The 26,346-nt window shown below is 40.6% G+C and overlaps 1 protein-coding gene across 2 annotated transcripts in view; it reads right to left on the bottom strand.

The window, feature by feature from the left end:
* CD2AP (CD2 associated protein) overlaps window positions 1-21,892 on the bottom strand; it is a 116,955-nt gene extending 95,063 nt beyond the window's left edge. Inside the window, exons 1-2 of one of the 2 annotated variants that reach the window (XM_059701489.1) lie at window positions 21,462-21,890; window positions 3,942-4,102 (exon numbers count right to left, since the gene is read on the bottom strand). In XM_059701489.1, the coding sequence (XP_059557472.1) occupies window positions 3,942-4,102; window positions 21,462-21,465 (165 nt within the window). In that variant the 5' untranslated portion in view covers window positions 21,466-21,890. Of the gene's footprint in view, window positions 1-3,941; window positions 4,103-21,461 lie in introns of both variants that reach the window. The other variant, XM_059701488.1, reaches the window with a different exon arrangement.
* Between the last annotated feature and the right edge of the window lie 4,454 nt (window positions 21,893-26,346).

The following is a 26,346-nucleotide window of genomic DNA, read 5'->3' on the forward strand; positions in this document are numbered from 1 at the left end:
TAAAGAGAAAAAAAAAGAACACTAAGCAGACAAGCTGAGAGCCTACCCCCGTCCCTTTCTTGCTAAAATTATAATTCTACACTCTATCACATTTCTCCTTAGCTAGAAAATAAAGTAACACAACTTTCCCACTGACGTGACATCATTCCTGCATTTATCAATCACTTGTGAGGTAATTAGTTTCAGAATACAGGTGGTTGGAAAAGAGAAATAAGGGGGTAATAAATAAATTTTATCTGTAATGGGTGTGTATATACATATATATGTATATATATATATACAGATACATATATACACACACATATGTATATACACATTTCTTTTTTTTTTTTTTTTTTTACTAACAACAGAAACAGAAATTTGACAGTTTTGGAGGCTAGAAGTACAAGATCAGAGTGGCAGCACTGTCAGGTTCTGGCTAAGGCTCTCAGGTTGCAGAGTGCTGACTTCTTGCTGTGCCCTTACATGGTGAAAGAGGCATTCTATATTCTTCATAAATTATTTCTTAGATCATGTAAAGATGAACTAACATTGCAAAGGGACCCTAAAATGAACGTTTGTTTTTCACAAAACAAATTTAGAGTGTTCTATAGAAGGCTGCAAAAATGACTTGACCTTTCTATCCACCTTCCAGCCCAATTTGAGTATCAAGGGTCTTCAGTATAGGTATCTGAAACAATAACAGAGATATGAGTTTTCCATAGGAAGCCTAATTCTACCATTCGCTCCATAATCTCACACTTAGAAAATAGCAAATGTACCTTAATGTCCCACTGAGAAGCTCATTTTCAAGTAGACAATGATTAAAAATTACAACTTTCCCTTGAATCTTCATACATACATCTGACGTGCTAAAGCCAATTATTACTGTCAACTAAACTACTGACTTTATACAGGTTTCATTAGTTTTTCTACTAACATCCTTTTTCTGTTCCAGAATCCAGTCTAGGACACCACAATGCATTTGGTCATCATGTCTTCTTAATCTCTTCTGGTCAACATCAGTTTCTTAGTCTTTCCTTATTTTTCATGATGATGTTATTCTTTATCACTTGTTTCAGGTAGTATTTGCCAGGTTTCTTCATTGTGAAGTTACTATTTTTTTTCTTCCATCTATTCTTTAGTTCAGCCCATACCTGAGGGATGCTTCTGAAGAGGGCAGGAGGTTAGGAGGGTATGGGGAGAAGATTCATCCCTGCTCCCCTATTTATGTATTTATTCAAACATTTATATCAGCATGGACTCGTTTATATTTTTGTTCTACTTTGGGTAATAATCAAATACTAGATTATTTTGTTGCTCATATTGTTCCTGCTCTAGACACTGGGAGCTCTTTCAGATTGGCTCCTGTATTGCTTTGACATGGACCCAGCATTTTTTTTCAAGTGCTTCCTTACTTTCTGGCACTACTACATGCTCTAGTGTCATCTTGTATTTTCCTTGCTCCATCCATAAAATCAGCCATTTCTCAAAGGACTCCTGCTTGCTTTTACTTCAGAATAATATTTAGAAATCAAGATCTGGGCACTGTGTCTACTAGCTTCTAGACCAGTGATGGCGAACCTATGACACGCGTGTCAGGTGACATGCGACGTCATTTTTGTGGTTGATTTTTTTTGTTGTTAAATGGCACTTAAATATATAAAATAAATATCAAAAATATAAGTCTTTGTTTTACTATGGTTGCAAATATCAAAAAATTTCTATATGTGACACGGCACCAGACTTAAGTTAGGGTTTTTCAAAATGCTGACAAGCCGAGCTCAAAAGGTTCACCATCACTACTCTAGGGATTGAAACTTCAACCCAGGCATGTGCCCTTGACGGGGAATTACACCCTTTGGTGTGTGGGCTGATGCTCCAAACACTGAGCCACACGGGCCAGCTTCTTTGGTTTTTAATCCCAGACTGAGTTTCCCTCTAATACCTAGCATACTCAAACTGTATCCTCTATTAGCATGCAGTTCATTAAACTCAAGTTCTAGTATTAGTTTTACTGAAACAGGAAAGTAAAATACATTTCAAAATAGAGTCCCATGAGAGGTCATCTCCAGTGCTGGGACTATACATCAGCACACAATTAGAACTATATAAAAAATTTTTTTTATTGTTTTTAACCAGTGTGCTGTTATTTCAATATTCACTGATCCTTGAACAACATGCATTTGAACTGTGCAGGTCCATTTAGACACAATTTTTTTTTCAATAAATACTCTAAATGTATTTTCTCTTATGATTTTCATAATATTTTCTTTTTTCTACCTTAATCTTTTATAAGAAAACAGTAATATAATATACATAACATACAAAATATGGTTAATTGACTATTCATGTTATCAGTAAGGCTTCCAGTTAACAGCAGGTTATTAGTGGTTAAGTTTTTGGGAAATCAAGTTATATAGGAAGTTTTGACTATAAGGGGGGAGAGAGGGACGGAGGGAGGGAGGTGAGGGGTCAGCACCCCTAACCCTTGCATTATTTAATAGTTAACTGTCCTTGCTCTGAAATAATAAAAGCCATTTTCTGTTAAAAAAAGAGAGAGACCAATGTAATGGCTTACTATGTATATAGTATAAATATACCAGTTTAAAGATAAGAAAATAGAGAAATTATGTGACATGCCCTACATCACACCACCAGCAAAGGGCAAAACTAGAACTTAACTGTTTAAATCCAATTATTCTACACCAGTTTCCCTGGTATCTGTATCACACTCCATTTTAGGTTATAAAAAAGAAGTCAATTTATAAAATAAAAACAAAAGTGATCTTCTTATTTCAAGAGATAAAATGTAGTTAGTTCACCTTCTAAAATCAATTAACAGTATAAAGTATACATTCATACTTAAGAGGCAAAAACACAACTAAAATAAACACAAATTTATTTAGGGAACGAGTATTTACTTAACAACTACAAACAATCTGGACAAATATGACACACATTCTAGCTTTCCCAGAAGAACTCATAATCTAATGATGCCAGGGATGTGGCTGGGTGTAAGAAAACTAATCTAGAAAACAAGACAATTTAAGTGAAATGCAAATATACAAATATTCTTCATTTTCCTTTTCTTTTAAATTTATTAGTTTATAATAGCTGTTATTGTTTACTGGCAGAGGTAACTAGACTATTTACAAAAAGAAATGTTTGGTTATGATTGAAGTATAACTGTTACTTTGCTAGATTAACTGTTGCAATGCTGAAAAGCAACAAGATACAACAAGACTTAAATAGAAAGGCAACAATCCTGGATTTCAGTTCAGATTCTATGTCATATTAGCTATCCAACATTGGGAAAACCATTTAGCCTCTCAGTCTATATATCGCCATATTTAAAATGGATATATAGGACACACACACACACACACACACACACACACATAAATACATATTCCACTTATTTCACAAGACTTTTGAAGGCTCAAGTAAGAATTTCACGGTAAAACTTCTTTGTAAATTATGAAGTGCTATCCAAATGCAAACTACTATGACCATTCAACTAGTCAACAGATCGACCAGTCACTATGATGTGCACTGATCACCAGGGGGCAGATGTTCAACACAGTAGCTACCCCTGGTGGTCAGTGCGCTGCCACAGTGGGAGCACCACTCAGGGAGCTTACCGAGCAGCGGTGGCAGGCACAGAGGAGCCAAGATGAGCGGGAACGGGCGCGGCACCCGGTCCAGGCTCCAGCTCCTCCCAGGCTACCTACTGCTTGGCACACTACTACATCCATCAGTGGGATGTTGAACTGCTGGAATCAGGCTGAAACCAGCAGTCCGACATCCCGCGAGGGGTCCCAGATTGCAAAGAGGACGCAGGCCAGGCTGAGGGACCCCACCGGTGCACGAATCCATGCACCAGGCCTCTAGTTAAGATATAATGCTAAAGATTAAATCCTATAAAGCCATAGCTAGATGTTTTTACTGAAAATACCTACCTTAACAAAATTATCAGGAAACATTCCTCTTCTCCCATTTAGTTCTCCTTCTAGCCATCCTTCCTCCTGTAGTTTTTTCACATTCCTGATGATTTCCCCAACTCGAATAGTTAATTCATCATCATGCACAGCATCATAGTCATACTCCACAATATAGTCAACTAAAAAAAGAAACAATAGATTAATGTCTAAAACTTATTTATATAACTTTCAAGTTTTATTATTTATATAATCATCCTTCATTGATAATCTTAGCTAGATCTCTGGATAATTTGCTGAAGATTCCACATCAGATGGCTTTTTTCTTTAAACCTCATGAACCTCTGCTAGCATCAAACTTTTCTTCTGCAGTCTCCTCTCCTCTCAGTCTTCAGATCCTGGTCAACACAACCACTGAGCCACACTGGCCAGGCTCAGTTTACTTTTGAAGTGTGAAGAAAGCAATCCAAATTGTGCACTGTTGGTAGGAATATAAATTGGTACACCCACTATGGAAAACAGTATAGAGTTCCTCAAAAATTAAATACAGAACTACCTATCACATGATTGAACAAATCCACTTTTGGGAATTTATCCAAAGACAAAAAACTAACTTTTAAAAGATATATGCACAACCATGTTCAATGCAGCATTATTTAAATAGCTAAGATATAAAAACCACCCAACCTTCCATTGTTGAATAAATGGATTTTTTTTTAAAGAAAGTGATATATATACACAACAGAATACTATTTAGCCATAAATAGAAGGTTATATTGCTATCTGCATCAACATGGATGGAACTTGAGGGAATTTTGCTAAGTGAAATAAGTCAGACAGAGAAAGACAAATACCCAAATACCATAAGATCTCACATGTGAAATCTTCTGTACTGCATATTTGAAAGATGCTAAGAAAGTAAAACTTAAAAATTCTCATTACAAGAAAAAATTTTGTAACTACGTATATAGGTAACAAATGCTTACTTAGACTTACTGTGGTGGTGATTTTGCAATATATACAAATATCGAATCATGTACAAATGAAAGTAGTGTGTTATATGACATATAATAATAGGAAGAAAATTAAAATACAGAAAGATTAAAATAACAGCAGCAGTACAAAAATCAGGAGAAAAAGTATTCTAAGATGGCCCTGGCCGATGTGGCTCTATTGGTTGTAACATCATCCTGTGCACCAAAAGGTTGCAGGTTCAGTTCCCAGTAGGGGTGCAATACAGAAGGCAATTGATTGATGCTTCTCGCTCACATCAATGTCTCTTTCTCTCTCTCCCTTCCTAAGTCAATAATTATTTTTTTTTACAAAAATACATGACTCAGTTTTAGCTCCAACATGTAGAAATCTTGGAAGTTGTCACTCTCATCCTTCTCATCCTTACAAGAAAAAAGCTAAACAAACTGATAATCAATGACTTTCTTTGAACCCATCAGAGAAATGAGGACACAGAGCAAACTACCACTTCAAGATATGGAAAGATAGACATATTCAGAGAGTCACAGCCATCATCTACTAGATCACATCCAGTAGAACCACTAGAGCCATAAACTGGGAGGAACACTGTTACCAGTCTCCCAAAGATGTTGTAACAAACTGACACAAACTAGGTGACTTAAAATACAATACTGTTCTCTCAGTTATAGCTCTGGAGGCCAGAGCACAAAATCAGGGTATCCAGCGGGGCTGGAACTTTCTTAAGACTCCATGGAAGAATTGCTCCATACTTCTATCTTGGCTTCTGGGAGCTGCCAGCAATCTCTGGAATTCCTTGGCTTGCCTAATTCCAACCTCTGCCTCCATCTGCACATGGCCTTCCCCTTATATATATCTGTCTCATATCTCCCTCTCCTTAGTCTTAAAAAGGGCACCAGTCTTTGGATTAATGGCCAATCCTAAACCTAGATGACATCATGTTCAGATCATTAGTTACATCTTCAAAGGTTCTACTTTCAAATAATGTTGCATTCATACTTACCAAGAATTAGAACTTGAACATTACTGTCTGAGGGACAAAAAGTTAATCCATCACAAATACTTTCATGGTAATTTCAATAAATTCCTGGAGGCTGAGTGTGGAATATCATGAGAGTGGGAAACTTCTGGGGACTGTAGTCTTAGGAGAACCCCATACTTTTGTGGGCTTTACTTCCAGGAATCCCATCCTGTTCTCACCCTGAAGAGCTCAGATATGTCTTTGTAGTTCTGGCAAAGGGAAGGAAAAAGTAATCACTGTGAAATAACCAAGAACCAGAGCATTCTCCATAACAAAGACTTACACTCCAAGAAAATGACCTTATCAGGGACTTATCCTACCTGTGGAAAGGGCATTTCTCAGATTCCAGTCCCTTCTCTTCTGTGTTGGGGGTGGAGGGAAAGCCAACAACTAAGAAAGGCTTATAATGGTCACAGTCCCAGTACAGAGATCCACTAAGTTTAAGATTTAATTCTAAGATTATAGGATGCTTCCTCTCTCCTACACCTTACCACCACACCAATGGAGCTCCAGTATAAGAGTTAATTAATGCTGAAAGAGCTGCACAGTGCAAATACTATCTAGAAAGAGTCCTTACGGAAACCCAAATACATTGAGACAATAACAAGGACACTAAAAGAATCTGAAGCCTCTGGCACTTACAGCTAGAGCAAATATTAAACAAAATACAATCCCTAGCTAGTTTAATATAAACCCTTACACTAAAAACCTATTTACCTCAGCTCCTATTGCCTAATACATCATGCCCAACTGTCAACAACAAAAAAAATTACATCATGCTTTTATTTATTTTTTATTGAATTCAGAGGAAGGGAGAGGGGGAGAGAGAGAGATAGAAACATCAATGATGAAAGAGAATCATTGTTTGGCTACCTCCTGCACGCCCCACACTGGGGATCTAACCCACAACCTGGGCATGTGACCTGACGAGGATCGAACCGTGACCTCCTGGTTCAGAGGTAGACACTCAACCACTGAGCCATACTGGTTGTGCCACATCATGCTTTTAAAAGGCAAGAAAAGACACAAATGCAAAGCAAGCATCAGAGCTGAACTCAAATATTTTTGGAATGAGACAGGGTATTTATTATTTTTTAAATATGTTTTTGATTTTAGAGAGAGGAAGGGAAAGAGAGAGAAAAAAAATCAATGAGAGAGAAACATCGATCAGTTGCCTCTTGCACGCCCCCTACTGGGGATCGAACCCCAAACCTGGGAATGTGTCCTGACCAGACATCAAACCAGTGGCCTCTTGGTGCAGAGGACGACACTCAACCAACTGAGCCACACCATCCAGGGCCAGACAAGGAATGTAAAATAACTATGCTAATACGTTACTAATGATAATGGAAAAAACAACAATATGCAAGCACAGTTAGTAAGGTAAGCAGATGAATAATCACGAGGAAATACAAGAAATCAAAAACTCTGTAACAGAAATAAAGGATGCCATTGGTAGGTTCAACAGCAGACTAGACACATGGACAGAATCAGTAAGCTTGAAGATAGGTCAATAGAAATTTCCAAAAAAAATGCAAAGAGAAAAAAATAATTAAAAAAACAAACAACTACAATAGCAAAAAAAACAACAGAACATCCAAGAACTGTAAAGTAATTTAAAAAAATGTAACATATCTGTAATTGGAATACCAGAAAAATTTCCACAATTAATAACATACACCAAGCTACATATCCAGGAAGCTCAGAGAACACAAAAGAGGATAAATGCAGGAAAGTCTACACCTATGCATAACATATTCAAACTACAGAAAACCCAAGACAGAGAAAATCTTGAAAGAAACCGCAAGATAAAAGCCTAGAGATGAACAAGGATAAGAATTCCAGCCCTAACGGGTTTGGCTCAGTGGATAGAGTATCTGCCTGCAGACTGAAGGGTCCCAGGATCGATTCCAGTCAAGGGCATATACCTTGGTTGCGGGCACATCCCCATTAGGGGGTGTGCAGGAAGCAGCTGATCTATGTTTATCACTGATGTTTCTAACTCTCTATCCCTCTCCCTTCCTCTCTGTAAAAAATCAATAAAATATATTTTTAAAAAATTCCATCAGCTTCTTTCTCTTCAGACACTCAAGCAAAAAGGGAGTGAAGTAAACTATTTAAAACATTGAAAGAAAAATAACTACAAACTTAGAATTCTATTTCCAGCGAAATTAGCCTTCAAAAGTGAAAGAGAAATAAACATTTTTTCTCAAACAAAAACAAGAATTCATTGCCAGACCTGCCATGAAAGAAATATTAATAGAAGTTCTTCAAGGATCTTGCCCACCTTTTTATTTTGAGTGCTTTTGTCTTTGCTGATGGATATATAAAGACTTTAAGAAACTTCACCAAATTTAAACCAAAGTATTTACTAACAAAATAAAATTCTAACTATTTTCCTGGCAAAAAACAATTAATGTGGGATATGACTGATTAAAAAGAAGTAGAAATGTTTGATTGTGGGGGGAAAATCATGTAATACCTATTAACAGTCATTCAGAATTTTTCTTATCATAGAACTCACTGAAAAGCTAATAAAAGATACAATCCCTTTAGCCATAACAATTCCATCACAAAGATCTGTTCAAAAAATTTTAAATATATTTTTATTGATTTTAGAGAGAGGTAGGGAGAGGGAGAGAAACATCAATGATGAGAGAGAATCATGGATCTGCTGCTTCCTGAACACCCCACACTGGGGATCAAGCCCACAACCTGGGCATTTATCCTGACCGAAATCGAACCATGACCTACTGGGTCATAGGTCAATGCTCAACCACTGAGCCATGCTGGCTGGGCCAAAATTTTATGTTTAAAACTGACAGGCTTCTAACATGTTTACTCCATATCATTTCTGAGGACTAACATATCCCCAATAATTATCTGTGTTCTCCTTTTGAGTTTTGACCACAGCATTCATTTATTTGTAAAATGTGACTCTTAACCTTACTTATTTCTAACGATAAGCATTCTAAACTAAAAGAACAGCTCTCTTACTATTAAGGCCAAATTACACTTTCAAGTAACAATCCAAATGCCATTCAAAGGCCTCAAATTCTCTCACACAAGTAGGCCAAGTGCCCAAAACCACATTTTATTTAGAAAACAGAATGAAATAAACTTCAGGCCTATTATATGTAATACACTAAATTGAGTATTTTTTCCATTAGAAAATATACTTGCTATTTAATTATAATAAATTATCATTAATATCTAATACAGAATTAATCAAACAAGGACAAAAATGACTTATCATTAACAAACCCTAAAACAGTACAATTCCTTATAATTTAAAGTTGTATAATACTTTGAAAATATTTTCACATATGCTCCTTAGATTCACAACAAATCTATAAAGTTTACATTCTAAAACTAAAACTGCACTGTCCAGCTGGTAACCACCAGCACAGGTGTTTACTGAGCACCTGAATTGTGAATAGTCCAAACCAAGATGTTTTATAAAATACACAACAGATTTCAAAACCAGGGGAAAAAAGTACACTATCTCATTAATAACCTATTACATAATTTTGAAATAATGTATTAATTTCAACTATTCCTTTTTGTTTTGTTTTTTTAATTTTTTTTGATTAATTAAATCTTTATTGTTCAGATTAGTTGTTCCTCTTTTTTCGCCCCATAACTCCCCTCCACCCAGTTCCCACCTCATCCTCCTCCCTCACTCCCCACCCACTGTCCTCATCCATAGGTGCACGATTTTTGTCCAGTCTCTTCCCGCATCCCCCTCACCCATTTCCCCCCCAAGAATAGTCAGTCCACTCCCTTTCTATGCCCCTGATTCTATTATAATCACCAGTTCATTCTGTTCATCAGATTATTCACTTGATTTTCAGATTCACTTGTTGATAGATGTGTATTTGTTGCTCATAATTTGTATCCTTACCTTTTTCTTCTTCTTCTTCTTAAAGGATACCTTTCAGCATTTCATATAATACTGGTGTGGTGGTGATGAACTCCTTTAGCTTTTTCTTATCTGTGAAGCTCTTTATCTGGCCTTCAATTCTGACCGATAGCTTTGCTGGATAAAGTAATCTTGGTTGTAGGTTCTTGGCATTCATCACTTTGAATATTTCTTGCCACTCCCTTCTGGCCTACAAAGTTTCTGTTGAGAAATCAGCTGACATTCGTATGGGTACTCCCTTATAGGTAACTGACTTTCTTTCTCTTGCTGCTTTTAAGATTCTCTCTTTGTCTTTTGCTCTTGGCATTTTAATTATGATGTGTCTTGGTGTAGTCCTCTTTGGATTTCTTGTGTTTGGGGTTCTCTGCACTTCCTGGACTTGTAAGTCTATTTCTTTGACCAGGTAGGGGAAGTTTTCTGTCATTATTTCTTCAAATAGGTTTTCAATATCTTGCTCTCTCTCTTCTTCTGGAACCCCTATAATTCGGATGTTGGTACGCTTGAAGCTGTCCCAGAGGCTCCTTACACTATCTTCGTATTTTTGGATTCTTTTTTCATTTTGCTTTTCCGGTTGGGTGTTTTTTGCTTCTTCATATTTCAAATCGTTGACTTGATTCTTGCGATCCTCTAGTCTGGTGTTGGGAGTCTGTATAATATTTATTTCAGTCAGTGTATGCTTAATTTCTAGTTGGTCCTTTATCACAATCTCAAGGGTCTCATTAGATTTCTTGAAGGTCTCATTAAGTTTATCGGCGGTTTCTAGAAAATTCTTGAAAAACCTTAAAAGTGTGGTTTTGAACTCTATATCCAGTAGTTTGCTTTCCTCCATTTCTGTCATTTGTGTCCTTTTTCTTTGTCTCCGCATTTTTTATGCTTCCATGTGTTGATAAAGTGGTTTTCTGTGCTAAGTGTCCTCTAGGGCCCAGTGGTTCAGCCTCTCCAATTACCTGAGGAGGACACTCTTGGTGCACCCCCTTGTGGTCTTTGTGTACAGTCTTGTTGTAGTTAAATGCCGGGAGCCGGTCCATCCTTGCTGTTTCAAGGGACCTGGCATATATGGCATACTGTTCTTAATATGTTTGCTCACCTTCTTGGCACTATGTGTTTTAACCAAGGTCACCTCTCTGAGAAAGGTTGTTTCCCCAGGTAGGGATTTTTCCCTGAAGTTAGAGAGGGGATAAAACCCCTTAACTAAGTGCCAGGCGGGTAATTAATCACTTTAACTACGAACAATCACGCTTAAGCTACATAATCTTTACTCCCTGGAATGGAGATAAGAAACGCCCTAACCTTTGGAATAGAGATTGATAGGATTGAATCAACTGGTATAAATACAGATGTAACAAGACAACAGAAGACAGAACTTAGAAGACAGAACCTAGACACAGAACCTAGACACAGAAACTGGCCACAGAACCTAGCGAGAGAACATGGCAAAAGATCCTGGACAGAAACTGGCCACAAAACCTAGAGACAGAACCTAGCAAGAGAACATGGCAAAAGATCCTGGACAGAAACTGGCCACAAAACCTAGAGACAGAACCTGGCTACAGAACCTGGGTAGAACATGGCAAGAGAACCTGACTAGAACCTGGTGACTGAACCTGGCTGGAGAACCTAGCGAGGGAACATGGCTACAGAACCTGGCTGGAGAGCCTGGAGAACCTGGCTAGAGAACCTAGCAAGAGAATATGGACACAGAACCTGGCTGGAGATCCTAACCAGAACTTCACTGGAGATCCTGAACAGAACTTGGCTGGAGATCCTAGCTAGACTGCTGATCAACTGAACGCTGTCTCCATGTCATTCCTTCTTCGCCGACTCCATCTACACCTTTGGGGACCCCTGGACCTGCTGGGGTTGGACCCCAGCTGTTAAACGTTGATTGTTGTAGGTATCACTGGGAGGATTTGACCTCCAGGCCAATTGGCTGTGAGAATCAGCTGTGTCTGCAGTGGGAGAACTTCTGTGCTGGAGACACCCCTCCGGGGCAAGACTTGCTTCAATGGGGCTTTGGTGCTCACTGAGTCTGCCCCCTGAGTGTGTCCTTTATGGTTCCACGGAGCTGGAAACTGGATGGTCCCACTCTGACCTCTGGGTACACTGGCTCCTGGCTCTCTAGGGAGGTGCTAATCTAGCCTCTGCCTGAGGCTATCCAGCAAAAGCCTCCCTGCAGTGCTTGGGTGGGGGTGGAGGGGTTCCATGGGATCAACAGGGCAGGGCTAGCAGTTATGGCTGCTCTCAGAGGCTCCACTTCTCAGTGTCTCGGCAATCACTGCTAGCCCCTCCAAGAGAAAGCTGCCCTCGAGTTCCAACTGATGCCAGACAGTCCCGCTTCTCCCATATGAGTCTGGGTCCCCAGAGACTCACCCGGAACTGGAGCTCAGAGCCTGCGAACCCCTCCCGATTGAAAACAACAACCGCGCCCTCAGTCGCCAGCCCGCTCCGCATGCACCTCTGCACCTTAGTATTTTACTTCCGCACCGCGCCTCCTCTAAGTCTCAGTATGCTTTTCTCTTTCCTTCTAGTTGTACAATTTCCACTCAGCCAGCCTTCCTGTGATTCTGGATGATGTCCGTTCCGTCTTTTAGTTGTATTTTTGAAGTGGTTGTGCGAGGCAGCAATCTCCGGTGTTTACCTATGCTGCCATCTTGGTTTCTCCTCCTTTTTGTTTTTTAACATAGCTACTAGCAAATTTATTGGTACGTAATTTTTCAATTCAGTATACTTCAGAGAACATATGTACACTTGCTTTGCAGCACCCAATGAAGATAGTATAATTTTACAGTTCAACCAACATTGTTCAAGTTATTAGACAAACTTTTTAAAAATATATTTAATTGATTTTTTACAGAGAGGAAGGAAAAGGGATAGAGAGTCAGAAACATCGATGAAAGACAAATATCAATCAGCTGCCTCCTACACACCCCCTACTGGGGATGTGCCCACAACTGAGGTACATGCCCTTGACAGGAATCAAACCTTGGACCCTTCGGTCCGCAGGCCGACGCTCTATCCACTGAGCCAAACTGGTTAGGGCATTGGACAAACATTTTTAAGCAAATTAATTCTTAATGCCTAAACTTGTTTAACATGATAAAAGTCATACAGAAATATCTCATCTATAAAATCAGTAATTTTCACTTTATTTACTAGAAGTATGTAACATCAATGTAACATACTAGTACATGGAGTAGGCAATCAGCAGATCCACCTGAGAAGATGCTTAATATCCCAGATCATTGATTTTCTACCAAAGTGACTTACTAGTAAGAGCCACAATGAGTCAGACAGAAAGGATTAAAGAGTTTCTTTTTAAAATGATAGACCTCATCCACCAACTTGAAACAGGAACTCCACTTAGGCAGCATTCTGTTAATCTGGTTTAGGTGGACATATTTCAATATATTTAAATTTTGTATTGTTCATTAGATTGACCCCCTCCCCCCAACTATTCCAAATTAAAGTACTATTGAACTTAGTGAAAGTACTATTGACGTAGTGAACACATAGTAGCCTCCAAATTTTCTGTTACTTATTAAGGATTGTTAACAAATTTTTTAAATAGAATAAAAAAAGTGACGTAGTTTCTGGCATCAATTAGTTCAGGGCAAGTAAGGTCATTACATATGAAAGGAAGAGAATAACAAGAGTTTTTATTTTAGCCTGGTTGGCATGGCTCAGTGGTTGAACGTTGACCTATGGACCAGGAGGTCACAGATTCCCAATTCCTGGTCAGGGTACATGCCTGGTTGCAGAACTCGATCCCCAGTGTGGAGTGTGCAGGAGGCAGCCTATCAATAATTCTCTCTCATCATTGATGTTTCTATGTCTCTCTCCCTCTCCCTTCCTCTGAAATAAATATATATATATTTAAAAAGAGTTTTTATTTTGGCTTTAAATTATGAGCTTCTAAATTATAAATTCAACTGGGTTTTGGTCCCTTTCTTTCCAGCTCTGGCATCAGATACTACAGTCATTGTGATGTTAATGCCCAAAAAAAACAGATTGCCATTTATGAACTCCTTTTTTAAAAAAAATATATTTATTTTATATTATTTTTTATTTTTTTTAACCCTCACCTGAGGGTATTTTTCCATTGATTTTTAGGGAGAGTGGAAGAGAGAAAGACAGAGAGAAATATCAATGTGAGAGAAACACATCAATTGGTTGACTCCTGCACACACCCCAACAAGGGCTGGGCTGGGGAGAAGCCTGCAACCAAGGTATGTGCCCTTGACCGGAATCGAACCCAGGACCCTTCAGTGCACAGGCCGACACTCTATCCACTGAGCCAAACTGGCTAGGGCTATGAACTCCTTTTTAAGGAGGAAGTGATGGTGGTGAAGAATGATGTTCACATGCTTAAATACTCCCAGCTTACAGACAACAATGTGCCTAATCTTCATGTCATGAAGGTCATGCAGTCTCTCAAATCACAAAGTTTGCATGGAGACATTATTACTGCTACCTTACCAATTAGGGTATCCAGTATCTCCCTGGTTATCTCCACCTGCCCCCTGAAATTTTGCCTGCCACTTTGCCTCTAGCTGGCCTAAGACTGACAGGCCAAGACCCAAATGTCTGGAGGGCATGCAACCTGCTAGAGTCACAGGAGAGGAAGCCAAGGGAGACACCTACAGACTATAGAAGGAGTGCTGTGCCTGCTGGTGCTAACAAGGAAGCTGAGGCTGGTGCTGGGTTAGCAACCAAATTCCAGGATTTAGTTGTGGACATGGTCAATCACCTCAGTAAAGTTGGAGGGATTATTTTGTGTTGAATATTTAAAAATTTTAAAAAATAAAATTTAAAAATAAATAAGTTCAACTGAATTTTATAGAATACTAGAGGCCCAGTGCATGGATTCGTGCACCATGGGGTCCCTCAACCTGGCCTATGGAAATCGGGCCTGAACCAGCTGACATCCCCCAAGGAGTCCCAGATTTCGAGAGGGCACAGGAGAGCTCCAGGGCGTGTCCGGCCTGTCTCACCCAGTCCCAATCAGCCAGACCCCAGCAGCAAGCTAACCTACCAGTGAGAGCATCTGCCCCCTGGTGATCAGTGCCCGTCATAGCGACTGGTTGAATGAACAGTCGGACACTTAGCATATTAGGCTTTTATTATATAAGAAATTTAGGAAATTTTCATGGCAAAGGTTTTACATTTCCATTTGATATTCATTCTGAAAATTCTGAACTGTCAACAGACCTATTTTCATTATTTAAGGTAATTTTCTTAAATTGCTTCAGAAAGTGTGCTTGATAAGAATGGTCTAATTAGTAGATAAGTAAAATGGAATCTTCATCTTAAATAGTGCGTACATATGCACAAGTGCACAAACACACATACACACTCCAATATAGCAAGATAAAATACTCATCAGAGTACAACCCACTGCAGCAGAGCAGGAATTTTAATGGAAATCTAATACAAAAACTTTGATATCAGCAAAACACAGTTCTCAATAAATTAAGTTACAAAATACAGAAAGATTATACATTTGATAGACCAACTTTAAATGTTTCCTAAAAACATTATGAATATGTAGTCTTAATTTCACAAATATATAAACTTCTAAACTTATAATCCAAAACAAATAATTTGGCACTTGATTATTATAATGATCATGATAAATAAATACTCCAGGAATGACACTGTTATAGTTAATAAAATCAGTCTAGATGTTGGGTAAATTTTTTGCTTCCGTTCTGGGGCACTGATGGCTACTAAGAAAGTTAAGACAGTTTGAATAGTTAAGTACAAGGATCTTAAAGACATCATCAGTTCAACTGAAAGTATGCTTTACTCTAAGGACTCAGTGACAGGAGTAGAAAAAATATATATATTGGCTATGCCAAGTACTCACTATGTGCCTGGTCAAACTAAAGAGAGATGAACAAATCTTACCTATCTTCCAATGTAGGAATCTATATCTTCACCTTCTTTATATTACTCCTAGTACATTTTAACATATCTCTTGGCATATGTTCTTTTAATGTACTATATATTTCCTCTCTTGTTTGGATTTCTAATGATTCACCTGTTAAGTTTTATTCCTATCTCAACACTGTAAACTATCCCCACACATTCATGACACTCATCAACAAATGGAGGGAAGGGGAGACAAGAGCATTTATACCAGTTTTCAGGGGTTGTGGAATTTTTTTTTTTTAATCTAGATGATTCTAATAATATACCCAACCCCCAATACTTCTGTAAACCATTTGATGCACCAAAAACTTAAATTGGTCCTAATTCCCTTAATGTCTAGCATGGCATTAATCACATTGCTCATAATAACACAAATTCTTCTTCATTAATCTCTCATCTAACGCTCCTTTCCTTAATGATGTGGCAGAAACTTTCTCTTAATGTTGGTGGTAACTGTTTGTTACTGTTACTATGCTTACTAGTAAAGTATTTTTCTACTAGAAACTCCCAGTGGTTAGATGCCACACAGTCTCTTGCAATTACCTTAACACTGAACCATCAAAAAAGAACCTGAACTAAGTGGCACTAAAATAGACACTGAAATTTAGGATCCCATCTTAGTCATCTGTCTTATAAATTAGTTGAGAAACAGAATGAGATCATGATGGTATGTTTAACAAAGTATAAAAAATTTGAAAGATTATGAGATGCAAGTCTACTTGGAGGCATTGGGAAGGACTGACATAGCACAAGTAGGTTTTAGGAAAGAATGAATCCATAATACTGCCATATCTGACACTAGATCAACATCTTAGGCTAGATATAAATTTAGAATAATGACTTTTTTTAAAAGAGAGTTTCTTCTTAGAGTACTAGCTTCTTTAAATACAAACAACTAGTAAGTATGTTTTTAGCTGAATGAAAACGGTGAGAGAGTGGAACATCCAGGCACCTGAGACCTTCAGAAACTAAAACAAAATCCAAAACAAAACAGAAGTAATGTCAATTTACTCCAAAGAAAGAAACATTTAGAAGCCCAGAGAAAAATGCCTACCTCACTTGGGCTAAAAGCCAAAATTATGACTGAAAAATGAAAGTATTACATATAGCAAGGTCTCAGGTCAGAGAAGCCCTAGTAAGATGATGAAAGAGATTCTATCTGCTTAATAATGGTAATAAATTACTCTATTAAGTTTGAACATCTAACATAAACCTAAAGAAAGCTGGATGAAATGATGTGGGGAAGTGCAAAGGAGGACTGAAAAGGACAAGTACAGACTACCAAAAACAAAAAACAAGAAGGTCTTTCCAATGCCCGTTCAACACCACTTCAGTGAAATCAAGGGACCAACAATTAGTACTTTCAAGTTTCTTATGCTTCCTTGCTTGTTTATTATGTTGGCAGTTACGAATACTTGACACTATTAAAAATTGTGTGCTTACTTCTGAAACTGAAGGGTATGCTGAAACTTTGTAATCTGCTTTGCACTGGGTCTGAAAGGAGTTGACTCATGTGAAGAGATAGCAGCAAAGAAAAAGCAGGCATTAAATCCCTGGGACCAAATGAACAAAGGGAATGCTAAATTGTGACCAGGGAATATCCTCAAACATTGAGATAAAAGATGATCTCATTTCATTTCACCTATCTAGCACCATTTATATCATGTTTATAGATCGAACTACTAATATAGACAACTAATGTGGTCCCAAGACAAAAAATACAGGAGTCCAACATCCTGTCAGTTTTACTGCTTGGCTCATCCTTTATAATAAAAGCCTAATATGCTAAGTGTCCAGTTGTCCAGTCAACTAATCAAAGCATAATATGCTAAGGCCGCTCAACTGCTCGCTATGACATGCACTGACCACCAGGGGGCAGACTTTCTGGTTGGTAGGTTAGCTTGCTGCTGGGGTCTGGCTGATTGGGACTGAGCAAGACAGGCCGGAAATGCCCTGGAGCCCTTCCACGGTCCCTCCCTGATTGGCCAACCTCCTGCGTCCATCTCCGGCCCTACTCGTGCACCAGTGGAGTTCCTCAGTCTGGCCTGCGCCCTCTCACAATCCCGGACCCCTTGGGGGATGTTGGAGACCCGGTTTCGGCCCAATCCCGCAGGCCAGGCCAAGGGACCCCACTGGTGCACAAATTCGTGCATTGGGCCTCTAGTCTTAAATAATTCCAATAACCAAGCTCATCCTGGAAACAAATATCTACCTTGTATCTCTCACAAGAAACCTGGACTCTCTCTGGTTTCGCTTCCCTATGGCTAGGAGTCTTCAAGGCCTACATACTATCAAACCCCACATCCTTCCCTTTCCCCCAAGATGCCAATCTGAACTGCTACCAACAACCATTCCACTCTCACACCAAGCTGCCCTACTCCATCTATCTGTCTACACACTACCTTTTGCTACACATATCCCTCATGCTGACAAGCTGACTGTAGATATAGACGAACCTCCATCCAGACTTCCCAGACCAGTTTTCTCCCCCACCTAAAAAGACAAGTTCTATTTGAGGTCAATCTGCCTAGCAGTAGTGGATATCAAATTCTACAACTAAGCAAGTCATAGCTCCATCATCATGATTACCCAATTTCCCTAACTTTCGGTCATATATTAGGTTTTAGTCACCCTTTCTTTTCAGAACACAAACTAAAACTTTCAGATCTCTCACAACTTGCTTTACCAGTTTACCTAGGAAGCAGATTTGCAGTTCTGTCCTATTTTCACCCAAATCAAGAATCATTACAGCTCTTTCCTTGCCTACTACCTTCAGGCCCTTGACAAAACACCATTTCTTTATATACATTAGAAAATTAAACAGTTATCACACTTAAAATACATTTAATAGGGGAAAATGTTCCATGACTAAGGGGGGGAGAAAAAAATAACAAATTTGGATTACGTAGCAATAAAAATTTGGAGGTATTTTTTTTCTTAAAAAAAAAGCCACATCTGTATTATCTTTTTTTAATTTTTTGAGAACACTGGCATTGTTTTATTTTTTAAAATATGTTTTTATTAATTTTAGAGAGGGGAAGGGAAAAAGAGAGAATTCCATGAGCTGCTGCTTCCTGGACGCATGCATCTTGGTGCATGGGATGACGCTCAACCAGCTGAGCCACATGTGCTAGGGCTTGTACGTACTTTTGATTGGCAATATGGAATGAACTAAAAGCATTTCATGTTCTATAATTTTTATATTAAATGCTTTAGAATTCAAAACAAAGAAATTAAAGATTTTTTCATTTTGTGACAAAACCAAATAAAATACCATGTAAATATTTTAACCTCTCATCTGAAAGCATAAGAAATAAAGACTGCTGCCTTGGTAGGCATGTTCAATGGTTAGAGCATCAGCCTGCACACCCAAGGTTTCGCTTTCCCATCAAGGGCATGTACCTGGGTTACAGGTCCTATCCCGCCCCAGTTGGGGTGTGTAGGAGGCGCATATGGAAGACAGCCAGTGGATATATCTCTGTCACATCAATGTTTCTCTCTCTCCCTCCCTTCTCTTGCTTTTCCCCCCTCCCCCTCCCTTCCACTCTTTTTAGAATTAATGTAAAAAAATCCTAACTCCTGAGGAATAAAAAAAGAAAGACTGCTGATAACCAAGCAAATGAGATTTCTATTATAAGAGGAAACTCCCTTTAAATGATTTTAATAACTTTAATATTACTACAGGACCAGTAAATTTAAAGTATACATAGATATGGAAATATCTGACAAATACCTTTCAAATGTTAATTACAAATGCCCCAATAAATCAACCTTCGAGAAACACATTCTGGGTAATCAAAGTGAAAGTACGCAACAATCACACTTTACCAAGATAATTTGGCAACTCATCTAACCAGAACACAATGAGAAAGTCACTAAGAAAAGACCTCTGGACAGTCAAAATAGATACTCCAATACCCAAGTATTGATACTCATTTCCTTTTCACACACTACCTAAGGATCTACTTTATTTTTCCTTTATACAGAACTAGAAATATGAGCAGGATCTCCACACGTGTAGAAAATTTGAGAAAACAGAGTTGGGAAGGGGGACATTGATCTCAGTGACAAGCACACCCAACAGCAAAGCAGAAAAGTACTTAAATAACATCAAAATGCAAAGGAGTCTGATCAACACGCCTATATACAATCCACAAGATAACTCCAGGCATGACAGACAGTACCTGACAGATCTGAAATAATGACCCTAAGTCATCAAGAAGATTAATTACATTCTGCATCTCCCACTCAAATGACAGAAAAGTAGTACATATTTGACTTTAGTCTGATTTTCATTCAAAGCAATTACAGTGATTTTACAATTTGGTGCTTGAAGGAACAATCCCTCGATCACCCAATAAGCTCAAAACCAATCAATCAGAAAGGAATTCATCTGCAAGTTGGAAATACCAAAGGTTTTCCTGTTTCTGAGTGTTAAGGGCACTTTGTGCGCAAAAGTCACCTGGAAGTGAGCGGGAGGCGGCGGGACGTGAAAGCGGCAACCAGCCTCAGGAAACACAGAAGCGCACGGCGAGTTGTCCAGAAACACTATATGCTTAAAGCATTTCCCACAAAACGACGTGTGGGCCAGGAGGAGCCACATCAGCAGGATTCTGCATATGCCCTGCTCCTAACCCATTAGTTGGTTTCATACATTATTCATTTAGGCTAACAGCGTGCCCGTGTGAAGCAGCAGTTTCCAACTCCGCTCAACTCCGGGCGCCCCACCCTCCTCATCGACTGTCCAAGACCAAAATCAAGGTGACGCTGGCAGCACATGCTTGTGCCTTATGGCGACGCAAACTCAGGCTTCAAAAGGTGGCACGCTTTGATTTTTTTAAATTTTTTTTAAGCAGCTCTCTTTCAAACTTCTTTTGATTTTTAACGCGCCGAGGGAGATCGTGCCTCGCCCTACGCGGCACTTGGTTATCAGCAACACTCCCTCTCCCACCGGGCTGCACCCTCCCCCCTCCCCCGCTTTCCCTAACTTTCCCCAACAAAACTTTAAAAAAGCAAAACAGTAAATAACATAGAAGGCCTTGGACTTTTCCCTCCGCTAGCAAGGAAGTCTACATTCCCAAACAGGAAACTGCTTCTCCAAGGGTTTGCACACAGAAATCCTACCAAACCCCAACCCGGTCCTCGGGGATTTAATATTTAAATGCCCCCAGACCCGCCAGGGTAGGAACGGAGTCGATACGCGAGCTCCCACCCTGTCCTCGAGGCACCCCCGGCGAGTTTTTCACGGAGGGGACTGCCTTTCCGCACCCAAAATAAACTTCTTTAAAAGCCTCGAGGGGGATAAAGCAGTTGCAAGTGCTACTCAGTCAGGTTTTTCGATCACCCTCCCCGGTGGGGGGAGAGGAAGGGGCCGGGGAGAGAGGGCAGCGGGAGCTGAGTAAGCGGGTGGCGGGCGAGGAGGCGCGGCCGGGCGCCCCACTGCCCCCTAGCCTTTCCCTGCGCAGGAAGAGGCGGGGAGGGGGCGCGAGGCGCACCCGCGAGCCCTCCGGCTCCCCTCTCCCCGGGGAGAGCAAGGTGGCCGGCGGGGCGCAGGGGCGGAGGAAGGAGGGCTCGGGCTGGCCGCCCCCCGTCCCTTCCGCGCCGAGACCAAGCAGGGACGCCGCCCTCCCGAGTGGGCCGGGCCGGCGGCCGGTGGGGAGCGCCCCCCGTTTCTTACCCATGCTGGGGGCCCCCGCGGGGAGAAGCCCGGCGCCGCTGCTCCTCCTCCAGCTGCTCGCGCCGCCGCTCTGGCGGCCGGAGGCGGGCCCGGCGCCCCGCGCTTGCCCCTCCTGAGCTCAGGCGGGGCGAGGAGGTGCCTCCATCAGCCCGCGGCGCTCCCCGGACAGTCCCGTCGGCGCGGCCGGCGAGGGGGAGGCGGCGGCGGCGGCGGCGGCTCCTGGCGCCTGGCCCGCCCCCGTCCGCCCACACAGCGGCTTTCCCACCCGGCGTGGCTCCCGCAGGGGGAGGGGACCGGCCGGCTCCTCTAGGCCGCTGGCTCCAACCCGCCGAGCCCAGGAGCCCGCCCCGCGCCTCCCCTTTGGTGCGCGCCGTTCAAAGCGAGCGCGACGGCGAAGACTGAGGTGGAGACGCGGACCGAGGCCGGGAAGGTGTCGGGAGCTGGGCCCGGGAGGAGGGAAATCTCGCGAGATTCCCTCGCACTCCCCGGCCCTCCCGCCCCGCCGGGTGCCGGCTCGCCACCCCGCCCGCGGCCCGTGCCAGGTGCGGTGACGTCACGGCCGGAGGTCGCGCGCCGCCCGCGTCCAGGTGCGGCGGGCGGATGTCGGAGGCCGCCGGAGGGACTGCGGTTTACCCCCCGCGCTCGAGCCGGGACCGGCTGGGAGGGGGTTTGCTCGGTGGGCGCCTCGGATGAACACAGAGAGTTTGCTGAGAGGCAAAGGGCGCCTGGGTTGCCCCACTTTCCGCGGCGACGACGCGGAGCTGCAGAGCGTTTCTTCATGAAAAAACAAACAAAAAAACCCGAAGTACAAAATAAATAATATTTTACAGGAATAAATTATTGGCTTCCTATAAGACAATTTTTAAACCCTTTTTCTCTTTTATAAGTTGTTACATGATATTCATAATTTGAAGTATTGCCAGGTATGTTTTCTATCCTCAGCATGAAGAAGGGCAAAGGATTATTGTAATCAAATAGTGGTTTTTTTCTTTTTTTAAAAAATGAAACATTGGCTACAGTTACACCTTCGCTAAATCCCAGTGTGTTTTTTTGTTTGTTTTTGTGTTTATGAACGATTCTTATTGATTTCAGAGAGAGGAAGAGAGAAACATCCACCGGCTGCCTCCTGCATGCCCCCAACAGGGGGGAATCCAGCCCGCAACCCCGGCATGTGCCCAGACCAGAATCCAGCCACAACCTCTGACTAACCTGGTGCGTGGGTCCAGGCTCAACTACCGAGCCACACAGGTAGTTGTGCTCAGTCTTTCTTAGAATTAGAAACTCTGAATAGAGGTTAAGGAAAACTAACAGGAGGGGGGAAAGTATAATTAGTTCAGCCGGTTTTTTCCCTTCTTGTTTAAGTATACCCAACCCCAGACAGAAGTGTGTGACAGCAACATTTGTTGAATGCCAACCACTGTGCATCGTGCTTTAAAAAAAAAAAAAATGTCATTTAATTCTAACAATCATCCAATAGTAAAACTGCCTCGCTCTTTGAAACCAGACAGACCTAGGTTTCTGAAACTCAGCACGGCCATTGGCCATTTACTTTTTGTGGAATCTTGGATAAATTAATTAACCTTCCTGGACTTCAGTTTCTTGAGTCTTTTGAAAAAAATCTTCACAATGCAAAGCACAGTGTCTGGCACAATGTAGCAGCCTTATAAATATCCATTCCCGCTGTCTCCTATAGGCCTGCTTTTGTGAACTTTTAATTCCTTTATAACTTCTAAAATGTTGCATGTGGTACCTTTATAAAAAGAATTGCCAGTTATAATCAGAAGCCAGAAAGGAGAAAAGAAAAGAATTTAATATGCACACCTAAACAAGATGTACATGTTGGTTGTGTTGTATTGAAACCACAGAATATATTGTGCCTTTTTCAATCAAATATTTGAGAATTATGTTCATTGTCCCCTACCAAGCAAGCAAACAAAAACAAAAAACAAAAAGCTGAAGTACAGCCCTTATCCTCAAGATTTTGCATTCTAACTAGGAAGTGACACATTAACACAGTTTATTAATAGTATGAGGTAGGGAGGGTCAAATGCCTGAGAATTTATTATTTTTTTTTAATATATTTTATTGATTTTTTACAGAGAGGAAGGGAGAGAGATAGAGAGTTAGAAACATCGATGGGAGAGAAACATCGATCAGCCGCCTCCTGCACATCTCCCACTGGGGATGTGCCCGCAGCCCAGGTACATGCCCTTGACCGGAATCGAACCTGGGACCCCTCAGTCCGCAGGCCAACGCTCTATCCACTGAGCCAAACCGGTTTCGGCAATGCCTGAGAATTTAAAGGAAAATAAATTACTATGGGCAAGGCAAGTTTCAGGAAGAAGGTATAAATAGAACCAAAGCTTGGGAGAAGGCAATAATTTCAGCCTGGAGGAGTCCTAGAAGACGAAGTGGATATGCAAAAAGAACATTCCTGAGCCTTAAAGAAGTCTATGAGGCTCCAGCTGCCCCTAAGAAAGTAAACCATTTCAGATTTAGAAGAGTGAGGATGGTGGGAGGCAAAAGAAAATTCATGAAAGGAGAGAAAGAATAATAGTATATTGGAAAAGAACTAAACTCCCAGGTCTCTAGAATCCTAGACATTTCAAGAAGAAAGGCCAATGAATAGAACTGAATAGAGGTTAAGGAAAACTAACCTCTAGAAAAAAGACCACTGGATTTGACAATATGGTTATGTTTAAATGTGTAATTTCCGAATAGATATATAGATATAGATATAGATGATATAGATATAGATATAGATGATATACTGAATATATAGAATATGTAACAGAAAAGTTAAAATTCAGTTAAAGGTTTTAGTGACTAAATGAGTGGTAAGGAGTGGAGGCCACAAAGAGATAAGGTGACCATATTTTCTTAACCAGAAGTCAGGTCATATGATCTGACAACAAGATAAAACATTTAGCCCTGCCCCCAGCTAATGTGAGTGTGGTTGAGCATTGACCTACAAACCCAGGAGGTAACAGTTGGATTCTGATGCCCAGGTTTCGGGCTAGGTCCCCAGTGGGACGTACAGAAGACAGTTGATCAATGATTCTCTCTCATCATTGATGTTTCTATCTCCCTCTTCCTTCCTCTCTGAAATCAACAAAATCATATTTAAAAAAACAAACAAACAAAAAACATTTAGCCTTGGCCAAGTGTCTCCTGTACACCAAAAGGTGGTTGGTTGATTCCCAGTCAGGGCACATACCTAAATTTCAGGTTTAATCCTCAGTTGGGGTGTGTTCAAGGGGCAACTGATCTCTCTCTCTCTCTCTCTCTCTCTCTCTCTCTCTCTCTTTCTCTAAAGCATATCCTTGGGTGAGGATTTTAAAAAGAAAAGAAAAGATAAAAGATTTACAATCAGTTCTAGCCTAGAAATGTCAGAATCTGTATTATTTCCATAATAAGTCATGTACTTTAGATGTTAGAAAATTAAAATAAGCAAAATCACTGCAAATTCAGAGGACAATATCTCATGAGATATTGCTGAAATATTGGATCATAAGAAAATTGAAAGGATCAGGGGAATAGGACTCATAAGAAAGGTTGAGAAAACTGAAGTAAAGTGCCCTAGCCCGTTTGCAGGCTCCTCCCTGGCCTGGGCCCTTGTTGGAGCACCTGCAGGAGGCAACCAATCAATGTGTTTCTCTCACATCCATGTTTCTGTCTTTCCCTCTTTCTTCCACTCTCCCTAAAAAAAAGAAAAAAAAATCAATGGAAAAATATCCTTGGGTGAGAATTAACAGAAAAAAATAAATAAAAGAAAATTAAAAAAAAAAAACCTGAAGTAAAGCTATAAAATAATCACAATCCTAGAGTTAATCCTATCTTCTACACGTAAAGCCAAAGGAAACCCCAATAGAAGAATGAAATCAGAAATGTATTTTTTAAACTTACAAAATGGTATTGTTGGGGTCCAGCCCCAGCAGATCCAGGGTTTCCCAAAGGTGTGGATGGAGTCAGTGTTCAGTTGTTCAGCATAGCAAGGTTCTCTAGCCAGGTTCGGTTCTTATTGTCCAGTTACATCTGTATTTATACCAGTTGATTTTAATCCTATCCATTCTATTCCAAAGGTTAGGGTGTTTGTTAATCTAGTTCTGTTGAGTTTAATCCTGTCTAGGTTAATCTCTGTGTTCTATTATAAGGGCTATTCCAAGATCACTGCTCTACTGATAAACTACAAGGAAGCGACTGAAGGAAATTATCCTACCCAGTAAAGGTTATGTCCTCCCAGCCTTGCTGCTTGCCTTCCCTGGGACTGCCCTGTGTCGGTGAGTCTCCAGGGGTATAGGCTTTGGTGCTTTCCCTGGTGGGCAGACTCCTGGGGATGTGGGCCCAACAAGTCCCAAATTTATTGCCAACAGTCTTAGTCCAAGTTCTTCATAAGTAGTACATGGTATTTCTGTAACACTAGGGGGTTTCACTGATTTATTCTCTTCCTTAGTCCTGTTAATCCCTAACTCCAGGGGAAAAATCCTCACGTGAGGAAACAACCTTTCTCGGGAGGTGGTCTTGTTTAAAACACATAGTGCTAAGAGGGGGAACAAACATATTAAGAACAGTATGCCACATATACCAGGTCCCTTGAAACATATGCTGTGCAGATGTTTCTTCCCTGCAGCGACTGTGTCAAGCAGCAAGGATGGACCGGCTTCTGGCAGGTATGTAAAAACTACATTCCAAATTCCAAGTACTAAGCAAATATTTCCTATTAATTACTCCATGGAGTTCTTTTCATCTTGTCTTACCTCCCCAATGAAACCTTCAAAGTATGCACTATCTATATATATAAAAGCCTAAGCAACCGAATGACCGAACAACCAAACGACTGGTTGACTCGTCACTATGATGTGCACTGACCACCAGGGGGCAGGCG

The sequence above is a fragment of the Myotis daubentonii genome, chromosome 6, assembly GCF_963259705.1.
Source record: "Myotis daubentonii chromosome 6, mMyoDau2.1, whole genome shotgun sequence".
Lineage (NCBI taxonomy): Eukaryota > Metazoa > Chordata > Mammalia > Chiroptera > Vespertilionidae > Myotis > Myotis daubentonii.